Genomic DNA, 22,862 nt, shown 5'->3' with positions numbered 1-22,862 from the left:
TTTGCACTGTTGCCTTTTCTTTTGTCCCTGTTTTTGTATAAAAATGACAATACTCTCTGTCGGACTGTATTTTAGCCCAAAAAACAAAACTAAACCCCCTTTTCTTTGATACTCCAGGTTCATAGAGCCAAGCCTATCAATTTTTTTCTTGTTCTTTGTTTTTTGGTTGGGGAAAGCATTTTCTAAGAAATACTGAATTTTCCTTACCTAAAAGTAGTCCAGGTTAAACAAGTCAAACTTTAAATGTAATACCCATTGCTTTAAAATATTCTAGCAAAGAAAATAAGGTTTGGAAGATGGTGGTAGGGGATAGATGAAACAAAATTGAAAAGTGTTGACAATTTACGAAGTTCTGGAAATTCACTCTCCTCTTCTGTTTGACATTTTCCACAGTAAGGAGTTTTTTTTAAATATTAGCGTTCTCTTATTTTTTACTCTAACAACTTCCTTTTGCTTGTCTTTGACAAGTCCTGGCTCAGGAGGAGGAAAGCTGCACAACCAGTCTTTGTGTGTGTGTGCAAATCTCTGTGTGTTCACTTGTGAATACAGTTTCATTAGGGGAGGGTTCACCTTTGTTATGTATTATCAGTACATAATAAATATATATGTTTTCTTTCATTTTTTTAGAGACAGCGTTTCACTCTGTCACCCAGGCTGGAGTTCAGTGGTGGCAATCATAGCTTACCACAGCCTCTACCTCCTGGGCTGAAGCAATCGGCCTCCCAAGTAGCTGGGACTACAGGCCCACGCCATCACGCCCGGCTTTTTTTTATTTTTTGTATAGACGGGGTCTCCCTATGTTGCCCAGGCTGGTCTGGAACTCTTGGGCTCCAGTGATCCTCTCACTTCAGCCTCCCAAAGCGCTGGGATTATAGGCATGAGCCACCACGCTGGGCCTATATTTCATTTTAAAACAACAAAGTTCTCCTTCCTCACACATCTCAAATTCGGGGGGTACCCAATCTCTGATATAATCCCAACGATTTTTTTATAACCAGGGTATCACAATTCCTTTCAGAAAGGGTTCTTTAGCCACTCACACCACGGGTTTCGGTGGCACAGCGCGGGGCAGCACAGACCTGTGCTACAGCTCTCGGCCCTACCCAGAGCAGGATGGCCCTAACCTAATTTTTTTGTTTGTTTGTTTGGAGATGGCGTCTCACTCTGTCGCCCAGGCTGGAGTGCGGTGGCACGATCTTGGCTCACTGCAACCTCCGCCTCCTGGGTTCAAGCGATTCTCCTGCCTCAGCCTCCTGAGTAGCTGGGATTACGGGCACTCGTCACCAAACCCGGCTAATTTTTGCGTTTTTAGTACAGACACAGTTTCACCATGTTGGCCAGGCTGGTCTTGAACTGCAGACCTCAGGTGATCCGCCCTACCTCGGCCTACTAAAGTGCTGGGATTACAGGCGGGAGCCACCGCGTCCGACCTAATTTTTTGTATTTTAGTAGAGACGGGATTTCACCGTGTTGCCTAGGTTGGTCTCGAACTCCTGAGCTCAGGCAGTCCGCCCGCCTCTGCCTCCCAAAGTGCTAGGATTACAAGAATGAGTCACTGCGCCAGGCCCCTAGCCTCACTTACTTTGGGCCTCAGTTTTCACCGCCTGAAAAAAGAGCAGTTCGATTGCACCCGCTTCCCGGGGCCCCTCCCAAACCATGGGCAGCCCCGCCCAAGGGCGGAGACTGGGCGGAGCGTCGCGCTCTCCTCCACCTCCTTCCGACTCACGGAGGCCCCCCCCACCCAGTGCCCGCGGCGCATGTGCCCGGCACACCCCACCCCCAACCGGCCCTGGATTCCACTTCCGTTCCACTATCGCTGCGGGAGCAGCTGCTTTCAGGCCCCGCGCCGCCTCCGGAGTCCATGGCAGGCACGCGTTGGGTACTCGGGGCGCTGCTCCGGGGCTGCGGCTGTAACTGCAGCAGCTGCCGGCGCACCGGCGCCGCCTGCCTGCCCTTCTACTCTGCCGCTGGCTCTATCCCGTCGGGCGTCTCGGGCCGCCGCCGCCTGCTGCTGCTGCTCGGGGCCGCTGCGGCCGCTGCTTCCCAGACGCGTGGCCTCCAGACCGGGCCTGTGCCTCCCGGGAGGCTGGCGGGGCCTCCCCCTGTGGCCACTTCTGCCGCGGCCGCGGCCGCCGCGGCCTACCCTGCCCTCCGTGCCTCTCTGCTGCCGCAGTCGCTGGCGGCGGCGGCCGCGGGCCCGACGCGCAGCTACAGCCAGGTACGTGAGCGCCGCGAGGGACCTGGAGCGAGACCCCTCCCGGGCCGCGCGCACGCGCCCCACGCCCCTCCGTCCCTCCGTGTGCGCCTCGCGGGCACGCCCGGGGATCCGCGACACTCGCCGCACACCCGCCCCCGTCCACCCTGTGCTCCTATTGGGCCCTGGAACAAGGGAAGCTCTCCCAGGCGTCGGGTTTTCTGCTTGTTTTGTTCTCGCCTCGAGTCTCTGGTCGGTTGGGCAGTGTAAGTGTGGCAGGGGTGAATGTTGAGGCCTTGTTCCCCGCCTGGCCCATGGTAGGTTTCGTGAGGCTGCTGACGCCCCCACCTCGCATCTTCTGGCTTTCCGCCGGCTGGTTGTGAAGTTGCGAGGCCCGAGCCCGCCGGAGGGTTGGGAGTTTCCGTGCAGCCAGAGCGCTAGGCCTGGGCGGCCCTCGGCGCCTCTCTGTCGGCCGCTGCTGGGAAGGTGCGCGCACACAGTTGCGTGGGCTGGCTTGTAGGGAAGGAGCCTGTCCCCATCGCGCCGTTCCCTCTCCTGTCCCCAGGGAAAGACGAGCTGTCCCGGTTTACTGAAGGTCACCTCTGCAACTCCACTCATTCCGAAGGTCTTTTAGGACTGTGTGTCGCCTCGTCTGGGAAAGCAGTTTGGAGATTTAGCTGTTGGGGGGAGGGGGTGAATGGGAGGGAGCGTTGAGGGTTGAGGACACAACTTGGGGTCCCAGGAATGAATTTACAATGTTTTCCTTTCTATTTTTTCTTTATTTTTTTAGAAAAGTCGGTGTGTACTTAGATTGCAAATATTTTGTGCCTTGTAGATGAACCTTTCTCTTCTTGTTACGTGGCATCTGGGAAGTGTCTGCACACTTTTTAACTACCCAGCCCCCTGATTCCTTAGGTCATATTTATCTTAATTCAATTTGTGCTTCTTCTTTAACTTAGGGAGACTGGAGGCTAATCAGCATGGCTGCTATCTGCCAGTGGCTGAGCTAATTGATTTGAATCCTGGCCCAATACTTTACGCTGCCTTTTTCTGTAAAAGCTTGTGATGCTTATGGAATTATGGAAAAATGGGGAAAGTTGTCTACAAAAACCACAACAAAACCATCTCCAATAAACCTTTGTGAGCTAGCTTCTCTCTTTTTTTTTCTATGAAATTGACTGCAGTGATATCTGTAGAGCATCTACTATGTGTTAGACACTGCTTACATTTATTCCTTAAAACTTAACATTAAGCCTTAATGAAAATTATAGATAGGGCTGGGCGCGGCACTTTGGGAGGCTGCGGCGGGTGGATCACCTGAGGTCAGTAGTTCGGTAGCAGGCTGACCAACATGGTGAAACTCCGTGTCTACTAAAAAAATGCAAAAAAATTAGCCGGGCGGGGTGGCGGGCGCCTGTAATCCCAGCTACCCGGGAGGCTGAGGCAGGAGAATCGTTTGAACCCGGGGAGGTTGCAGTGAGCCGAGATTGCGCCATTGTACTCTGGTCTGGGCGACAAGAGCGAAACACCGTCTCAAGAAAAAAGAAAAGAAAAGAAAATGACAGATAGTAGAAAGATATCTCTGTCCTTAGTCCGGTAGAGTGCAAGTCTTTTTTTTTTTTTTTTTTTTTGAGACGCAGTCTTGCTCTGTTGCCATGCTGGAGTGAAATGCCGAGATCTCAGCTCACTGAAACCTCTACCTCCCGGGTTCAGGCGATTCTTCTGCCTCAGTCTCCCGAGTAGCTGGGATTACAGGCACACGCCACCACACCCGGCTAATTTTTTGTATTTTTAGTAGAGATGGGTTTTCGCCATGTTGGCCAGGCTGGTCTTGAACTCCTGACCTCGTGATTCGCCCACCTCGGCCTCCCAAAGTGCTGGGATTACAGGCGTGAGCCACCGCACCTGGCCCAGTAGAGTGCAAGTCTTAAAGCCTGAGTTGTCTTCTTAGGTTATGGTTGTAGTGCTTCGTGGATTCTTACTAAATTCCAGTTTTACTTAATCTGATAAAAGAGACTTTACAAGTCTTTAGCCTCACACTGCTGCCGTTGCCTTTAAGACCTTTCCCTTAATCACTTGGTCTGGCATACCAGCTGACAGAGGAATATTCCCAAGGCGTCCTGCTGTCTTGTTGATTTACCCAGTCCTCAGTGTCTTGTATTAACTTATCTTTGCCTACCAAGTGAAGGACACACATTGAGCTCCACACTCAAGGCCCTCTGCTCTATGGTACCAATCTCTTTTGCCAGGTCACCTTCTTTGGCTCCTAATTTAAACAGTTGGAATTAATTGCTGTTTTTCAAATGGGCATTTGGTCGTACTGCTTCTTTCTCTCGCCTTCAAACTGGAATACCCTATCTTTTATATCCTCATAAAAATTCTATCCTTCCTTCAAGGCCCATCTCATGTCACATCCTGATTCTTCTGTTAGTGCTCTGATTTCAATTCCTGTAGTATTTTGTATCTTAATTATAGCACTCAGTATCTCATCTTGTATGCTTATCGTATTCTAGATAGCTATTTCAGATGAGGGCGGCAAACACTGTGTGTAGGGGCAATCAAATATTTTTCAAATTGTCGGGATCTTTCTTGTGTTGCCTTAACTACACTATTGTTAGCTATAATTTGGGGTTGATGAATTTTAAAACAAACCCTGAATGAAATTTGTGTCCTGCCAAACCTTTAGGATATACCTGCTTATGGCTTTTGGATGTACAATTTAAGCCAAAACAGGATGGGTTAGATTGGTGAAGTTTACTTTTTGCTTCTGAAATAATATCTAGAATGTTAGTTTGTAGAATAAACATTTTCTAAGAATTTTTTTTACATTTTTTACCTGTAAATGCAACTCTTTTTACAATTCTTCATTTCCTTTGGAAGGAGTCCAAAACTACTTACCTGGAAGACCTTCCACCACCCCCTGAGTATGAATTGGCCCCGTCCAAGTTAGAAGAGGAAGTGGATGATGTCTTTCTCATTCGAGCTCAAGGACTGCCCTGGTCATGCACTATGGAAGATGTGCTTAACTTTTTCTCAGGTATATTTTATGTATGTTTTATTTCTTTTTTTCCTTATATTGTTTCTCACAAGCAGGTATGTATGTTTTAAGTATGTAATTTTGTCTGAGTAAAAGGTAGTGCTACAAATCCATGTCAGACTACGCTGTCACCTTCCTTTTTGATGGTTGGGAACCGTCTCATTCTGGTTGGTTGCATATACCAAGTGATACCATGTGTGCTGTTTGCGGTATGTAACGAATTGAAAGACTTTGGGCCAGGGGCAGTGGCTCAGGCCTGTAATCAGCACTTTGGGAGGCCAAGGTGGAAGGATGGCTTGAGGCCAGTAGTTCCATACCACACTGGGCAACACTGTGAGACTCTGTCTCAATTTACATATGTATAAAGACTTTGAATGCAACAAAAGTATTTTAACGTTAAGACTGCATAGTATGGGCCAGGCACAGTGGCTCACGCCTGTAATCCCAGCACTTTGGGAGGCCGAGGCAGGCGGATCACGAGCTCAGGAGATCGAGACCATCCTGGCTAACATAGTGAAACCCGGTCTCTACTAAAAATACAAAAATTACCCAGGCGTGTAGTCCCAGCTACTTGGGAGGCTGAGGCAGGAGAATGGTGTGAGTCCGGGAGGCAAAGCTTGCAGTGAGCCGAGATGGTGCCACTGCATTCCAGCCTGGGCGAAAAAATTCCATCATACTATGTAGTTTTTTTTTTTTTTTGAGACGGAGTCTTGCTCTGTCACCAGGCTGGAGTGCAGTGGCATGATCTCGGCTCACTGCAAGCTCCGCCTCCCGGGTTCACACCATTCTCCTGCCTCAGCCTCCCTAGTAGCGACTGCCACCACACCCAGTTAATTTTTTGTATTTTTAGTAGAGCTGGGGTTTCACCGTGTTAGCCAGGATGATCTCAATCTCCTGACCTTGTGATCTGCCTGCCTTGGCTTCCCAAAGTGCTGGGATTACAGGCGTGAGCCACCGTGCCCAGCTGGTATGATGGAATATTATGTAGCCATAACAAAGAATGAGATTATGTCCTTTGCAGCAATGTGGGTGGTGCTGGAGACCATTATCCTAAGCAAACTAACATGGAACATTAAACTTAATACTGTATGTTTTCACTTAGAAGTGGGAGCTAAACAATGAGAACACATGGACACAAAGAGGGGAACAACAGACACCAGGGCCAACTTGAGGGTTGGGGAGAAGATTAAAAAATACCTATCGGGGCCGAGTGCGGTGGCTCACGCCTGTAATCCCAGCACTTTGGGAGGCCGAGGTGGGCGGATCACGAGGTCAGGAGATCGAGACCATCCTGGCTAACATGGTGAAACCCCATCTCTCCTAAAAGTACAAAAAAAATTAGCCGGGCATGGTGGCACGCTCCTATAGTCCCAGCTACCTGGGAGGCTGAGGCAGGAGAATCGCTTGAATCTGGGAGGCAGAGGTTGCAGTGAGCTGAGTTCACACCACTGCACTCCAGCCGTGGTGACAGAGATAGACTCTGTCTCAAAAAAAAAAAATAAAACCTATTGGGTACTATGCTTGCTACCTGGGTAACTAAATTATCTGTATACCGAGCTCCCATAACACATGGTTTACCTGTGTAGCAGTCCTATACGTGTACTAAATAGAAGTTGAAAAACAAAATTACATGGTTTGAAATTATTTTTCTCTGTGGTATTAATATATACATATCAAAAAGTTGAGCCTGTCAGTGGAAATATGGAATTAAGGGTGACTCTTTATGTAATACAGACATTTACAATAGAAGGTCACTTAGTATCAAGGAATAAAGTTCCCTTAATAACATGTTTGGAGGGTTTACATATCTGTGGGATTTTTTTTAGTTTCTGTATCTGACTATGATTTATTTTTATTAATTTTTTTGAGGTGGAGTCTTGCTCTGTCACCCAGGCTGGAGTGCAGTAGCGCAATCTCGGCTCATTGCAACCCCCACCTCCCGGGTTCAAGCGATTCTCCTGCCTCAGCCTCCTGAGTTGCTGGGACTGCAGGCACGTATCACCATGCCCGGCTAATTTTTGTATTTTTAGTAGAGACAGGGTTTTGCCATGTTGGCCAGGTTGGTCTCAAACTCCTGACCTCAGGTGATCCACCACCTTGGCCTCCCAAAGGGCTGGGATTACAGGCATAAGCCACCATGCCTGGCTATTTCATTAATTTTTTTAGCTGCTCCTTGTGGAGCAGGAATAAATCCTAGGCAGTATGCCCAGAGTGAGCCTGGTCAAACTTTTTTTTAAAGCCACTTGGCCACTTATATCTTGGACTTACTCCCGTTATAAAAAGTATGCAGTATGAAAAGGGGAAAAAGGCTGGGCATGGTGGCTGATGCCTGTAATCCCAGCACTTTGGGAGACTAAGGTGGGAGGATTACTTAAGCCCAGGAGTTCAAGACCAGCCTGTGCAACAAAATGAGACCGCCTCTCTACAAAAACAAAAAGTTAAACTATGGTAATAAAATTACTCATACAGGAAATATTTTAGAGACCTATGGATATGATTTTAAAGGAAGACACTTATGTATGAGTTTAACTATATTGTATTTCCTTAAGTGATTGTAGAAACATTGCAATAGAAATAATGAATTTTGTGTTGGGCCTATCCTGATTTGCTATTTAATGACCAGGAAGGAGATCATAAGCTTCTGTGCTAAGGTTTGCTTATCTTTTCTACTTGGAAGGTTTTAGAGACTAAATCGTTATTGGTGTTTGGATGACTTCAGTGATGGGGATTTGTGTAAGGAATATGACACTTGTTTCCTGCTTTGTTGTTGGAAAATTGCATTCTTGTGACTTACATAATTGAGCTAAAAGTTTGATTTCTGTTTTCAATTGATTTTGCTCATACACTTTTAGACTGCAGAATCCGCAACGGTGAGAATGGAATACATTTTCTCCTAAACAGAGATGGGAAACGAAGGGGTGATGCCTTAATTGAAATGGAGTCAGAGCAGGATGTGCAGAAAGCCTTAGAGAAGCACCGCATGTACATGGGCCAGCGGTATGTGGAAGGTATGTGAAGTCAGATTATGGCTTTTTGGGATCATTGCATTAGGTTTTATACTTTTCAAGGTAGTTTTTATTTGATCCTTAATAATGAAGTATTTAGATTGTATGAATGTATTCTTTTATAGGATGTGAAAATAAAACATAAAGAGATAAAGTTTCTTTTTTTTGGCGGGGGAGGGGATGGAATCTCACTCTGTCACCCAGGCTGGAGTGCAGTGGTGCGATTTCAGCTCACTGCAACCTCTACCTCCTGGGTTCAAGCAATTCTCCTGTCTCAGCCTCCCAAGTAGCTGGGACTACAGGCACATGCCATGATACCCAGCTAATTTTTGTATTTTTATTAGAGATGGGGTTTTACCATATTGGTCAGGCTGGTCTCAAACTCCTGACCTCAGGTAATCCACCCGCCTTGGCCTCCCAAAGTTCTGGGATTATAGGCGTGAGCCAGTGTGCCCGGCCGATGAAGTATCTTACAAGCTGTGAGAATTAAAGAAGTTATGCCCGCATGGTAAATATGCAATAAATGTCATTTGTTATTTTCTCTAGAGAAGCGCATAAAGATTAAAATAGTTATTGAATTCTCAGACAACCCAGCAAGTTGTAATGATTTTTTAAATGGGTTTGTTCCTTTGTTATGTAAATTTTTCATCCCTGTTGTGTTTTTTCTTCGTAGTATATGAGATAAACAATGAAGATGTGGATGCCTTAATGAAGAGCTTGCAGGTCAAATCTTCGCCTGTGGTAAATGATGGTGTGGTTCGTTTGAGAGGACTTCCTTATAGTTGCAATGAGAAAGACATTGTAGACTTCTTTGCAGGTACTTTGCAGTTGTATTATGCTTGGGAGCTCATATCTTTTTTCCTTTGGTATCTCCTTCTATATCTTAGATGAGCCTGTTTCTGGGCAAAGGCATGCAGCTATATTAGGTACTTTAGGGGAGAGCTCTTCACTTAAATTTCTAATATTTATAGATTTTGTATGTGTTTTTGTTCTATCAGGCAGATTTTAGGAGGGAAGTCAGATTTCAGAATAATTTCATGAGGGTTTTACTATTGAAGGAAATAACTTCTCATAATAGTCGCTGTATTTGTGTAAGACAATAACAATTTATATGATTTAAAAGTATTATCTAATTCCTAGAACCATTAGCAGTGAAGTCTGTGATTTCTATTGTTTCCTAGTATATAATTAACAGCAAAAAAAAAAAAAAAAAAACTTGTGGGGTGAATTGTATGTTTTGGGTGGGCTTCTTGGACCTTACCTATTCTGGAAATACAAGTATGTAGGTGTTACTGATTTTTGACTGCTTAATAATTTTCTTCCTGTCAAGCATGTATTCAGTTTTGGGACTGGCAAAACAGAATAAAAATTTTATTAGTATGTGAATGATGGTGTTAATTCTAAGGATAAAAAAGCCTGCTAGTAGCATTAAAATCTCTTGGTGTCCTAGGACTGAATATAGTTGACATTACTTTTGTGATGGACTATAGAGGGAGGCGAAAAACAGGGGAAGCCTATGTGCAATTTGAAGAACCAGAAATGGCCAACCAAGCCCTGTTGAAACACAGGGAAGAAATTGGTAATCGGTGAGTAAAGCAGATACTAATGATGCAGAAGGGTTACACATCAAGTCATTTTGATGAATGTGCTGTAATATGACTGTAAAGTTATCCAAACATAGAAAAGTAGAGAGAGTAGTGTAGTGAGCCATCAAATGCCCATAATTTAGATTAACAATTTTTTTTTGACTGCTCCTTTTTTTTTTTTTTTTTAAGACAGAGTTTCACTCCTTTTGCCTAGGCTAGAGTGCAATGGCGCGATCTTGGCTCACTGCAACCTCTGCCTCCCCGGTTTAAGCGATTCTCCTGCCTCAGCCTCCCAAGTAGCTGGGATTACAGGCGCCTGCCACCATGCCCGGCTTTTTTTTGTATTTTTAGTAGAGACGGGGTTTCACCATGTTGGCCAGGGTGGTCTCGATCTCTCGACCTCGTGATCCGCCCGCCTCGGCCTCCCAAAGTGCTGGGATTACAGATGTGAGCCACCGCACCCGGCTTGACTGCTCCTTGTGGGGCAGGACTAACCCATAGACAGTGTACCTAGAGCAGCTAGATTAACACATTTATATATAAAATGTAACATCTGTTATATTTGCTTCATCTGGGTTTTTTTTAGTATGCATCTTTTAAAAAAATTTTTTTACATAATTTCAATGTTAGATATAACACCGTTAGCAATAGTATATTATCTAATAACAGTTCATAATAGCATTTTCCCAATTATACCAAAAATAGCCTTTTTTTTTTTGGCAACGGAGTCTCACTCTGCCGCCTAGGCTGGAGTGTGGTGGCGTGATCTTGGCTCACTGCAACCTCTCTCTGCCTCCCAGTTTCATGTGATCCTCCTGCCTCAGCCTCCTGAGTAGCTGGAACTAGAGGCATGTGCCACCACGCCCAGCTAAGTTTTGTATTTTTAGTAGAGACAAGGTTTTACCATGTTGCCCAGGCTGGTCTAGAACTCCCGGACTCAAGTCATCCACCCACCTCGGCCTCCAAAAGTGCTGGGATTACAGGTGTGAGCCAGCACACCGGACAAAAATACAGAATCCAGAGAAGGTCTACACATTGCATTTGATTGTTATGTCCATAATTCTCTGTGTGTGTGTGTGTGTTTTTTTTTTTAAGACACAGGGTCTTATTCTGTCACCCAGGCTGGAGTGCAGTGGCATGATGATAGCTCACTACAGCCTTGAATTCCTGGGCTCAAGCAGTCTTCTCGCCTCATCCTCCCAACTAGCTAGAACAATAGGCATGTGCCACCACACCTGGCTGTGTGTATGTGTGCGTGCGTGCGTGTGTGTGTGTGTGTTTGTAGGTGGGGTCTTGCTTTGTTGCCGTGGCTGGCATCAAACTCATGGGCTCAAGTGATCGCCCGCTTTGGCCTCCCGAAACGCTAGGATTACAGGTGTGAGCCACTGCACCTTACCACTGATTCTCTTGAACTAGAGCAAATCCCCCTTACTTATTCTTCCCCCCTTTTTAAAAGCAATTGACTTTTGAAGAAATTAGATCAGTTGTCTTGTACAGTATCTCATGTTGACATCACCTCAGGATGCACATGATGATAAGTGGGTTCATTTGTGTTTTAACTTTAATTTTGGAGGTACAGTTTAAAATGTCAAATGTTAAATCACTGTTTCGTTAATTTTTTTTTTTTTGCTGTTTTCTGGCCTTTTAAATCAGCTCCTTTGAAGTAAACAAAACAGCCATTCCAAAGCCAGTGTTTCAGGATCTACTGATAGAAGTGGTTCAAAGGTTTTTTGGTTTTTTGAGACGGGATCTTGCTCTGTCACCCAGGCTGAAGTGCAGTGCCATGAACACTGCTCATTTCAGCCTTGACCTCCTGGGCTCAAGCAGTCCTGCCACCTCAGCTTTCCTTGTAGCTGGTACCATAGGCATGCATCACCATGCCTGGCTAATTTTAGACAGAGTCTTATTCTGTTACCCTCGCTGGAGTGCAGTTGTGTGATACAGCTCACTGCAGTTGTGGCCTCCTGGGCTCAAGCAATCCCCCCACTTCAGCCTCCCGAGTAACTGGGACTACAGGTACATGCCACCACACCCAGCTAATTTTTGTATTTTTGTAGAGACGGGGTTTTGCATGTTGCCCAAGCTGGTCTCACACTCCTGAGCTCAAGTGATCCACCTGCCTCAGCCTCCCAAAGTACTGGGATTATAGGTGTGAGCCACGTACCTGGTCTCTTGGCTAATTAAAAAAAAAAAAACTTTTGTAGAGATGGTGTCTCACTTTGTTGTCCAGGCTCAAAGGTTTTTTTTTAAAGAAGTAGTGCTCGTCTAATCTTTATAGATTTGTAAACACAAGCTAGTTTTATAACTCTTAGTTTAGAAGGCCATGTTAAGAAAAAGGAAACTGTGCTGGGTGCGGTGGCCCATGCCTATAATCCCAGCACTTTGGGAGGCCGAAGTGGGAGGATCACTTGAGCCCAGGAGTTCAAGAGCAACTTGGGCAACATGGCAAGAACCCATGTCTGCAAAAATAAAAAATACAAAAAATTAGCAGTGTGTGGGCTGGGCATGGTGGCTTATGCCTGTAATCCCAGCACTTTGGGAGGCTGAGGCAGGTGGATCACCTGAGGTCTGGAGTTTGACACCAGCCTGGCCAACATAGTGAAACCCTGTCTCTACTAAAAATACAAAAAGTCAGCTGGGTGTGGTGGCGGGCGCCTGTAATTCCAGCTACTCAGGAGGCTGAGGCAGGAGAACTGCTTGAACCCAGGAGGCAGAGGTTGCAGTGAGCCAAGATCGTGCCATTGCACTCCAGCCTGGGCAACAAAAGCAAAACTCTGCTTCAAAAAAAAAAAAAAAAAAAAAATTAGCAGTGTGTGCTGGCAGGCGGCAGTAGTCCCCAGCTACTCAGGAGGCTGAGGCAGGAGGATCACTTGAGCCTAGGAGGTTGAGGCTGCAGTGAGCCATGTTCACACCACTGCACTCCATCTTGGGTGACAGCAAGAAACCCAAGTTTCAAAAAAAAAAAATTGTTCCAGAAGCTTGGGTTTAATAGATAGTCCCCTCCTGTGATAGCAAGTCATAATTGATACTTAGTTCTTGAATTCTCAGCCTTTTAGTGAAGTTCTGGGGAAGTTAGCTCTTCTTTTACTGTGACTTTTAATATCTTATACAGATACGATTAATTTGCACAGAATTGAATTTCAAAGCTTCAAGAGATTGTTAACCAGCAATTTAAAAAACCCTTATGAGATTAATTTTTTCTGTATACACAATTAACTTAAGCATAGTTGTTCTCATGAAGCAAAACAGAGTAGAAAATATTATTAAAATGTATGTGAAGAAAAAGTGTTACCTTGATGCAAAAACTTAAATCAGTGACCTACTCTGTTGTATATTTTCATGGGCTACTATCTGTATGCATTATTAGTTTTCCCTACCTGTTATCTTTTGACACCTGTGTTTCATAAGCTGTTGGAAATATAATGTATACATGTTTATTTTAAATGGGTTCAGTATAAAGTTACTTTGCACCATTTGTGCCTGTTTACTTTTGCTTTGACATAGATACATCGAGATATTTCCAAGCAGAAGGAATGAAGTTCGAACACATGTCGGTTCTTATAAGGGAAAGAAAATCGCATCTTTTCCTACTGCTAAGTATATAACTGAGCCAGAAATGGTCTTTGAAGAACATGAAGTAAATGAGGATATTCAACCCATGACAGCTTTTGAAAGTGAGAAGGAAATAGGTAAGGTCCTGCCTCTTCTTGAGACTCATTGGGTCTATCTTCGTTTTGGGTTTTGTGATTTTTTTTTTTTTTTTTTTGAGATGAAGTCTCGCTCTGTTGCCAGGCTGGAGTGCAGTGGTGCGATCTTGGCTGACTGCAGCCTCTACCTCCTGGGTTCAAGTGATTCTCCTGCCTCAGCCTCTTTGAGTAGCTGGGACTACAGGCGCATGCTGCCATGCGCAGCCAATTTTTATATTTTTAGTAGAGATAGGGTTTCGCCATGTTGGCCAGGCTGGTCTGGAACTCTTGACCTCAAGTGAGCCGCAGTCTCCTAAAGTGCTGGGATTACAGGTGTGAGCCAACACACCTGGCCTAGAGATTTAATAGGACTTTACATACTTTGAGTATATGCAGAAAGGCTTAATTATTTTGCTAGGTTTTTAATTTAATCATTTTTATTAACTATATCAAAAGCTGGGTAGTAAAAATGTGATAAAAGGAAGTAAAATGTCAGCATTTAAATTAAGATGGGGGAAGATTTGGGTAATGAGCAGGAATATTGACTGAAGTAAGGATTTTTTTTTTTTTTTTTGAGACAGAGTCTCACTCTGTTGCCCAGGCTGGAGTGCAGTGGCGCACTCTCGGCTCACTGCAGGCTCCGCCTCCCAGGTTCACGCCATTCTCCTGCCTCAGCCTCCCGAGTAGCTGGGACTACAGGCGCCTGCCACTGTGCCCGGCTAATTTTTATATTTTTAGTAGAGATGGGGTTTCCCCGTGTTGGCCAGGCTGGTGTCGAACTACTGACCTCAGGTGATCTGCCCGCCTCTGCTTCCCAAAGTGTTGGGATTACAGGCATGAGCCACTGTGCCCGCCTGAAGTAAGGATTTTTGTTTGCTTCTGGATTTAATTATTTATTTGATTCCTAACCCAGAGCAACATTTGGAATCTTTTAAGTTTGATAAATACTTTTTAAACTGGTACCCTGGGATTATCTTGTCACTATATATATGTGTATATATATATTTTTGTCTTTTGAGACAAGGTCTTTTTCTGTGGCCCATTTTGGAGTGCAGTGGCACAATCATGGCTCACTGCAACCTTGAACTCCTGGGCTCAGGCAGTTCTTCCACCCCAGCCTCCTGAGTAGCTGGAACTGTAGGCATGCATCACCATGCCCAGCTAACTTATTTTTCTTTTTATTTTTTGTAGAGACAGTGTCTGGCTGTGTTGCCCAGGCAGGTCTCGAACTCCTGGGCTCAAGTGATTCTCCTGCTTCAGCCTTCCAAAGTGTTGGGATTACACGTGTGAGCTACAATGCCCAGCCTTTGTTGTTTTTTTTTTTTTTTTTTTTTTTTAGTGCCTGTAATCTAGAAAGTCTCTTTTAGGGTTTAATTCATAATCATTTTACCTGCTCTCTGATGTTACAAAAAGGGGTAAGTTCTTAAACTGGTAATGGTCTGAGGCATTCAGTGCTTATGGGTGTTCAGGTGATATTTGTTGAGTGGCAGAAATTTCAGATCATTTTGGCTTTTAATGCTCTTAAGAGGAATTGAGGATTTGGACATAAAAGTCGTACCTAATTAGAATCTGTTAATAACCCTTGAAGCTGTTATGTTTTAACAGTGCTTTCTGTTCCACCTCTCAGAATTGCCTAAGGAGGTGCCAGAAAAGCTTCCAGAGGCTGCTGATTTTGGAACTACGTCTTCTCTGCATTTTGTCCACATGAGAGGATTACCTTTCCAAGCCAATGCCCAAGACATTATAAACGTGTGTGGCAGTAAGATATCCAATCTCAATAGATTTGAACAAAAGTTCTAAAATTGAACTTGTATTAATTTGGGGAAGGTAGAGAAGAAAATATAGTATTTCTGCGTTGGATAGTAAGATGGCATCTTCCTGGTTGCAAAGCTTGCTGCTTTTTCTGTAGCTGAAAAGTGTGGCTTGGTATTACTTTTTTTTGTGACGGAGTCTCGCTCTGTCGCCCAGGCTGGAGTGCAGTGGAGTGAACTCGGCTCACTGCAACCTCTGCCTCCCTGGTTCGAGCATTTCTTCCGCCTTGGTCTGCCGAGTAGCTGGGATTACAGGCAGGCGCCACCATGCCCGGCTAATTTTAGTATTTTCAGTAGAGATGGGGTTTCACCATGTTGGCCAGGCTGGTTTTGAACTCCTGACCTCAAGCGATCCACTGTCCTCGGCCTCCCAAAGTGTTGAGATTACAGGTGTGAGCCATCATGCTCGCTGAGAGCAGATATTTGAAATGTCACTTTGAGTTCTGAGAAAAAGTAGAAAAGCCAGAAGACATACTAGATATATAAATGTATTACTGCTTAAAAAGATTTCCTAAAAACAAATGTATCAAGTGTATGAATCAAAGTCTGAAAGAAAGATGAAGAGCCACCAGACTTCTAGGTAGGTTTACATCCATCATGTTCCTCTTGACTGCCTTTGTTTGTCGTTTAGTTTTTTGCTCCACTCAAGCCTGTTAGAATCACCATGGAATACAGCTCCAGTGGGAAGGCCACTGGAGAAGCTGATGTGCACTTTGAGACCCATGAGGATGCTGTTGCAGCGATGCTCAAGGATCGGTCCCACATTCGTAAGTCCTGCCTTTGGCTTTCGTTGTCATTTTTGATCCTTGTCTTTGCTTACAAATATCTTTTTCTGTTTTGGGATTGTAGAATTTTTCCTTGAGAAATTTGTATTCTTTTAGTACTAGTAAATTAAACGTAACAGATAAAACACTATATTATAATTTAAAAATTTTTATTTGTCTGCTAATTATCCTGCAAATTTCTTTCTTTCTTTTTTTTTTGTCACCCACGCTGGAGTGCAGCGGTGCCATCTCGGCTCACCGCAGTCTCAGCCTCCTGTGTTCAAGCAGTTCTCCTGCCTCAGCCACCTGAGTAGCTGGGATTACAGGTGCCTGGCACCATGCCCGACTAATTTTTGTATTTTTAGTAGAGACAGGTTTCGCCATGTTGGCCAGGCTGGTCTCGAACTCCTGGGTTCAAATGATCCACCTGCCTCGACCTCCCAAAGTGCTGGGATTACAGGCATGAGCCACCGCACCCAGCCTGTTTGTCCATTTTACATTTTGTTTGTTTGTGGTTGTTTGAGATGGAGTCTTGTCTGTTGCCCAGTCTGTAGTGCAGTGGTGTGATCTCAGCTCACTGCAACCTCCGCCTCCTGGGTTCAAGTGATTGTCCTGCCACAGCCTCCCGAGTAGCTGGGACTGTAGGCACCCGCCACCACACTGGCTAATTTTTGTATTTTTAGTAGAGATGGGGTTTCGCTACATTGGCCAGGCTGGCTTGAACTCCTTACCTCAGGTGATCCTCCCACTTCGGCCTCCCAAAGTGCTGGGATTACAATAGGCGTGAGCCACCGTGTCTGGCCTAAATTTTGTTTTTAATTAGGGAAAGGAAAGGGCAAAGGGTTTGAGTTGCTGTCTGAACTGTGAGAAAAATGGCTGTAATATTTTTCTGCCTTTTCAACTTTTTAAAACTAATCTTTCTCATTATCCTCAGATCATAGGTATATTGAACTGTTCCTGAATTCATGTCCAAAAGGAAAATAAGACTCTACAGGCTCCAGATAATAAGGTAAATTTAAGAGGTAAAACTGTGGGCTGGGTGCAGTGGCTCACACCTGTAATCCCAGCACTTTGGGAGGCCAAGGTGGGCGGACCACCTGAGGTCAGGAGTTCAAGCCAGCCTGGCCAACATGGTGAAATCCTGTCTCTACTAAAAATACAAAAATTAACTGAGCATGATGATGAGTGCCTGTAATTCCAGCTACTCAGGAGGCTGAAGTGGGAGAATCACTTGAACCCGGGAGGCAGAGGTTGCGGTGAGCTGAGATTGTGCCACTGCACTCCAGCCTGGGCAATAGAGCGAGACTCAAAAAAAAAAAAAAAAGAGATACAACTGTGGAAATTATTTTCTATTGATAAACTAATAATCATTCACTCACTAATTTGTAATATGGTAGAAACCATTCTCTTTTTATTTTTCAAATTTTTTTAGGGACTAGGTCTTGATCTGTTGCCCAGGCTAGCAGTGGTGCGATCATAGCTCACTGCAGCTTCAACCTTCTGGGCTCAGGTGATTCTCTCACTTCAGCCTCCCAAGTAGCTGGGACTGCAGGTGTGTACTACCATGCCTACCTAATTTTTTAATTTTTTGTAGAGATGGGGTCTCACTGTGTTGCCCAGGCTGGCCTTGAACTTATGGCCTTAAGTGATCCTGCTGCCTTTGCCTCCCAAAGTGTTGGAATTAGAAGAGTGAGCCACCCCGCCTGGCACCATTCCTTTTTAATAAAGATCAAACTAATGATAATTGAAGTGTCAATATAAGGAATGAAAATTCTCGCTCTGGCTTCTCAGATGTGGGGGGCAAAAAAAAAAAAAAAGAAAATTCTGCTGGGAAATAGAATTAATTATGATATTTTTTCATTTTTTAAAAATTTTATTTAATTAATTTATTTATTTTTTGTGAGATGGAGTTTCACTCTTGTTGCCCAGGCTGGAGTGCAATGGCTCGATCTCCGCCCACTGCAACTTCCGCCTCCCGGGTTCAAGAGATTCTCCTGCCTCAGCCTCCCAAGTAGCTGGGATTACAGGCATGCACCACCACGCCCAGCTAATTTTTGTATTTTTAGTAGAGACGGGGTTTCTCCACGTTGGTCATGGCTGGTCTTGAACTCCTGACCTCAGGTGATCCGCCTGCCTCGGCCTCCCAAAGTGCTGGGATTACAGGCGTGAGCCACTGCGTCCGGCCTACTTTTTATTTTTTTTGAGACAGAATCTTGCTTTGTTGAGCAGACTGGATTGCAGTGACGCAGTCTGGGCTCACTGCAAACTCCGCCTCCTGGGTTCAAGTGATTCTCCTGCCTCAGTCTCCCGAGTAGCTGGGATTGCAGGTGCCCGCCACAATGCCTGGCTAATTTTTTTGTATTTTTAGTAGAGATGAGGTTTCACTGTGTTGGCCAGGCTCGTCTTGAACTAACTCCTGGCCTCAAGTGATTTACCTGCCTTGGCTTCCCAAAGTGCTGGGATTACAGGAGTGAGCCACTGCGCCCAGCCATAATTCCTTGTGATTTATATGGTAGCTTTGAGCATTATCTCCATATAGAATTTTTATGCATAATTTCCAGCATCATGCTGTGTGCCAAATAATAGCCACCTTTAGTAGCTATAAATCGTAATAGACTGGATATGTGACTTGCATTAGCTTTTTTTCCCCACTTAAATTTAAACACCTTTTCCATTTTCTCAGGCTTTTTACTTTTGTTGTTGTTTTTTTTTTGATATGAAATCTCACTCTTTTTGCCCAGGGTGAAGTGCAGTGGCACAATCTCAGCTCACTGCAACCCCTGCCTCCCGGGTTCAAGTGATTCTCCTGCCTCAGCCTCCCAAGTAGCTAGGATTACAGGCATTCTCTACCACATCCAGCTAATTTTTGTATATTTAGTAGAGACGGGGTTTCACCATGTTGGCCAGGCTGGTCTCAAACTCCTGACATCCAGTGATCCGCTAGCCTCAGCCTCTCAAAGTGCTGGGATTACAGGTGTGAGCCACCACGCCCAGCCATTTTCTGTTTTAAGGTATTTTTAAAAGGATACCATGTGAAACCAGAGTGTATCATCCATAAACACAGTTAATGTGCCACTGTTTCCTTTTCCTAAAATGGCATTTTTTTTTTGCCTTAGGAAGTACATAATTTTATAGTGTTAACCTACCCATGAGATTTGCTTAATACATCTTGATGTTCCTTGCCTCGATTAAATATATGGTGTCTTTTTTTTTTTCCCATAAGGTATTGTAAGTATTACTGTTGTATTGCAGTCACTTTTCTACATGTAATGGCTCATTCTTTTGAGACACTTAATTGTAATGATTTCTTGAAAACACATGGGGCCAGGCATGGTGGGTTACTCCAGTAATCCCATTACTTCAGGAGGCTGAGGCAGGCAGATCACCTGAGGTCAGGAGTTTGAGACCAGCCTGGCCAAAATGGCGAAACCCTGTCTCTCCTAAAAATACAAAAATTAGCTGGGTGTGGTGGTACACACCTGTAGTTCCAGCTACTGGGAAGGCTGAGGCAGGAGAATCACTTGAATCTGGGAGGCGGAGGTTGCAGTGACTGAGATGGTGCCACTGCACTCCACCAGCCTGGATGACAGAACAAAACTCTGTCTCAAAAAAAAAAAAAAAGGAACAAAAAAACACGGACATGGCCGGGCGCAGTGGCTCACGCCTGTAATCCCAGCACTTCGGGAGGCCGAGGCGGGCGGATCACAAGGTCAGGAGATCGAGACCATCCTGGCTAACATGGTGAAACCCCGTCTCTACTAAAAATACAAAAAAATTAGCCGGGTGCGGTGGCGGGCGCCTGTAGTCCCAGCTACTCGGGGGGCTGAGGCAGGAGAATGGCATGAACCTGGGAGGTGGAGCTTGCAGTGAGCCGAGATCCAGCCACTGCACTCCAGCCTGGGCAACAGAGCGAGACTCCGTCTCAAAAAAAAAAAAAAAAAAAAAACACGGACATTCATTCTATTACTATATCCTATTCTATTGCCTTTTTTTTTTTTTTTTTTTTTTGAGACGGAGTTTCTCTCTGTCGCCCAGGCTGGAGTGCAGTGGTGTGATTTCCACTCACTGCAACCTTCCGCCCCCCAGGTTCAAGCGATTCTCTTGCCTCAGCCTACCAAGTAGCTGGGGCTACAGGCGTATGCCACCATGCCCGGCTAAGTTTTGTATTTTATTTTATTTTATTTATTTATTTATTTTTGAGATGGAGTTTCTCTCTTGTTGCCCAGGTTGGAGTGCAATGGCACAGCCTCAGCTCACTGCAACCTCTGCCTCCTGGGTTCAAGTGATTCTCCTGCCTCAGCCTCCCCAGTAGCTGGGATTACAGGCATGCGCCACCACACCCGGCTAATTTTTTATTTTTGTGGAGACGGGGTTTCTTTATGTTGGCCGGGTTGGTCTCGAACTCCTGACCTCAGCTGATGTGCCCGCCTCAACCTCCCAAAGTGCTGGGATTACAGGCGTGAGCCACCGCGCCTGGCCTCTTCTGTTGCTATTTTTGGATATGAAGTCCCACAATTCTTTGGTGTTAAATATTTATAATAGCTAAAATCTATTTAAAATATATTCTGAAACTCAGTTTTTTGTACCAGCCTGTAACACTAATGCCTGACTAGTTTTCCTCACTTTAACTTGGTTTATCAGATAACTTGCACTAAATTAGAAAGGAGAAAAATTTGAATTTGCAATTTTAAATGGTATGGGAATGTGTGCCATCCTTTTTCATCTTGAGTAAATGTGCAATATTTTTTGTTTTATTTTTAGGGTGAAGCAAGAAGCATTTCATTTGCACATCTTTCTTGGACTTGGGATATACAGTTCCAGTTTATTAGCAGCAACTGCTAGGGAAATGATTTTGGTGTTTTGGGTTAATTGCTTCTAAGAAAAGTTTCATAGTGGACTGTTAAGAAGAAGAAATGAAAGATCCAGTTTGGGATTATGAAATAAACCACAAATTAAAATTTTTGTTTAAACTGTCCAGGATCTGATTTAAAAATATGGTCTTTGTTTTATATGATTAAATGGTTTGTTTTCATAGACGATATGTTACTCATTGTAAAGACCACATATTTTTATTCAGCAGTGTTCTTTAAACGCTTTCATTTAAAAAGTAACTTTTTTTTTTTTGCCTGTGAATTGAGTGCTCTGATGTAAAACTTCTCATGGAGTAAAACAGTGATTTATTTTAACCAAACATTCACCAAAGCAAAGAACGGTTTCAGACCTTTGAACTGGTATGGTTTGGCAGAATAGTTTTAAATTTTGCTGTATTTGATTACTTAGAGATAGGAATTTTTAAAAATCAAAACAAAAAATACCACAGCTTAGTGTAAGTGACAGTTTGGTGGTTTTATGTCTTTAGAAATGTTTTGCCTTTCTAAGCCTTGTGCTAAAGGCGTATAACGGTGGTGCCTATCTACTTAAGGGGGCATTCTAGTCTTAACTTAAAAGTTGTCTAAACTGTCCCTCCCTGGCTTTTTTTGGTTTGGGGTAAACCTAAGGGTGTTTGTTAGTCTCAAAACTGTGAAGTGACATGTCAGGACAGTCCAGACTGGTAAGAAAATTAATGGCTTCACTTGAATTTAAACCAGCTCTAGATAGGAAAAAAATCAGTCTCCTCATTTGCTTTTTTAATGGAGTAGTACATCCCATATTTTAGAACAAGTAGGGGTGCCTTGCTTAAATAAAAATAGCATTTAATGTATAATTGTGTGAAGGGTTTATGGATAAAGCTGTACTTCCGTCACAATGTGGCAGTACTTCCTGCTTTAATATTAAACAGCTTGTTATTTAAATATTGGACAAAATGGCTGGCTTCAAAATATAGTCATTAATAAACTAACTTTATGTGCACCTGTGTAGGAGAATCAAAATCCTGTATGCTTTCTTTGCCTTGTTCCTGTTCTCAGGGTGACGACTGCCACCAGGAGATGCAGTTCTAGTTCTTAAAATTAAATTTGCCCAGGTTTCTGACAGGTGATACCTGGAAGAGAGACTGTGTCTTCTCTTACTTAATACATAACCATCTTTGATTACCAGCTAAGATGCGAAATCACTGTACTGTAGTCAATAAATGAAGACTTGTTTCAGGCTGAAGATTACCTAAGAGTATTTATTATTGGAGTCTGTGAGTCAACTGAATATATTATTACCTCAAGTCCTGCTGTATTAATATAAGTAGTAAGGGTTAATTTTCATGTGTGTGTTCTTTAAAATCCTGTAAACATGACTTAACCAGCTTAACATCATCAGTAGTACTGCCTAGATGGAAATGCGTTTTCATATATGGTTGAACATGCCAAGCTATGAGAACTGGTATCTGTAGTTGTACGAACTATTAGAACGTGATCTTTGTTTCTCTTTCACATTTGGTATCTGATTTGCTGTGGAAAAGATCTGTGGGGCCTACTGTGATTGGGGTAGTGAGGAATTCATTTGCAATTGATTTAAGCTAATGAGTTTTATTTGCACATCTCTGGAAAAAGAATGCAAGCAAAGCATTAAAATGCTGTATGATGGGTAAGGTTGAAAGGATGTATCTTCTTGGCACGCTACAGGCTGAGTTTTCTGTACAAAATGTGGCCATTATTGGGAAATCATTTTATGTATTTGAATGCTCCCTTTTGTTTTTGTTCATGATCTAGGCTAGTACGTAAGTGATTGCCAAGGTGGATGTAGTTATGGGAAAGGAAGAGAAGCACATAATACAGTAAAAGTAATCTTATTTCCATGCAGGTGGAAGATGGTACTGTCTCCCCACATTTGAGAAGACTGTTTTGCAT

General features: G+C 44.0%; 1 protein-coding gene across 4 annotated transcripts; it reads left to right on the top strand.

Annotated features, from left to right (window-relative positions):
• Positions 1 to 1,681: 1,681 nt before the first annotated feature.
• On the top strand, positions 1,682 to 22,176 carry GRSF1 (G-rich RNA sequence binding factor 1). Of its 4 annotated transcripts, none has more exons than XM_031010179.3 (10): positions 1,682 to 2,218; positions 5,075 to 5,231; positions 8,084 to 8,239; positions 8,910 to 9,053; positions 9,687 to 9,822; positions 13,327 to 13,511; positions 15,136 to 15,257; positions 15,951 to 16,086; positions 17,018 to 17,092; positions 20,845 to 22,176. In XM_031010179.3, exons 1-9 carry the CDS (start codon positions 1,862 to 1,864, stop codon positions 17,065 to 17,067), a joined length of 1,443 nt encoding a protein of 480 aa, XP_030866039.1. In that variant the 5' UTR covers positions 1,682 to 1,861; the 3' UTR covers positions 17,068 to 17,092; positions 20,845 to 22,176. The 4 variants fall into 4 exon arrangements, with proteins under 4 accessions (XP_030866039.1, XP_030866040.1, XP_030866042.1 ...); XM_031010180.3 differs by lacking the exon at positions 1,682 to 2,218 and adding an exon at positions 2,231 to 2,460; XM_031010182.3 differs by lacking the exon at positions 1,682 to 2,218 and adding an exon at positions 2,233 to 2,511.
• The last annotated feature ends 686 nt before the right edge of the window (positions 22,177 to 22,862 follow it).

Source organism: Gorilla gorilla, chromosome 3 (genome assembly GCF_029281585.2).
Source record: "Gorilla gorilla gorilla isolate KB3781 chromosome 3, NHGRI_mGorGor1-v2.1_pri, whole genome shotgun sequence".
Classification (NCBI taxonomy): domain Eukaryota; kingdom Metazoa; phylum Chordata; class Mammalia; order Primates; family Hominidae; genus Gorilla; species Gorilla gorilla.
Note: the sequence above shows the minus strand (reverse complement) of the source record. Positions and strands in the feature narration are given on the sequence as shown.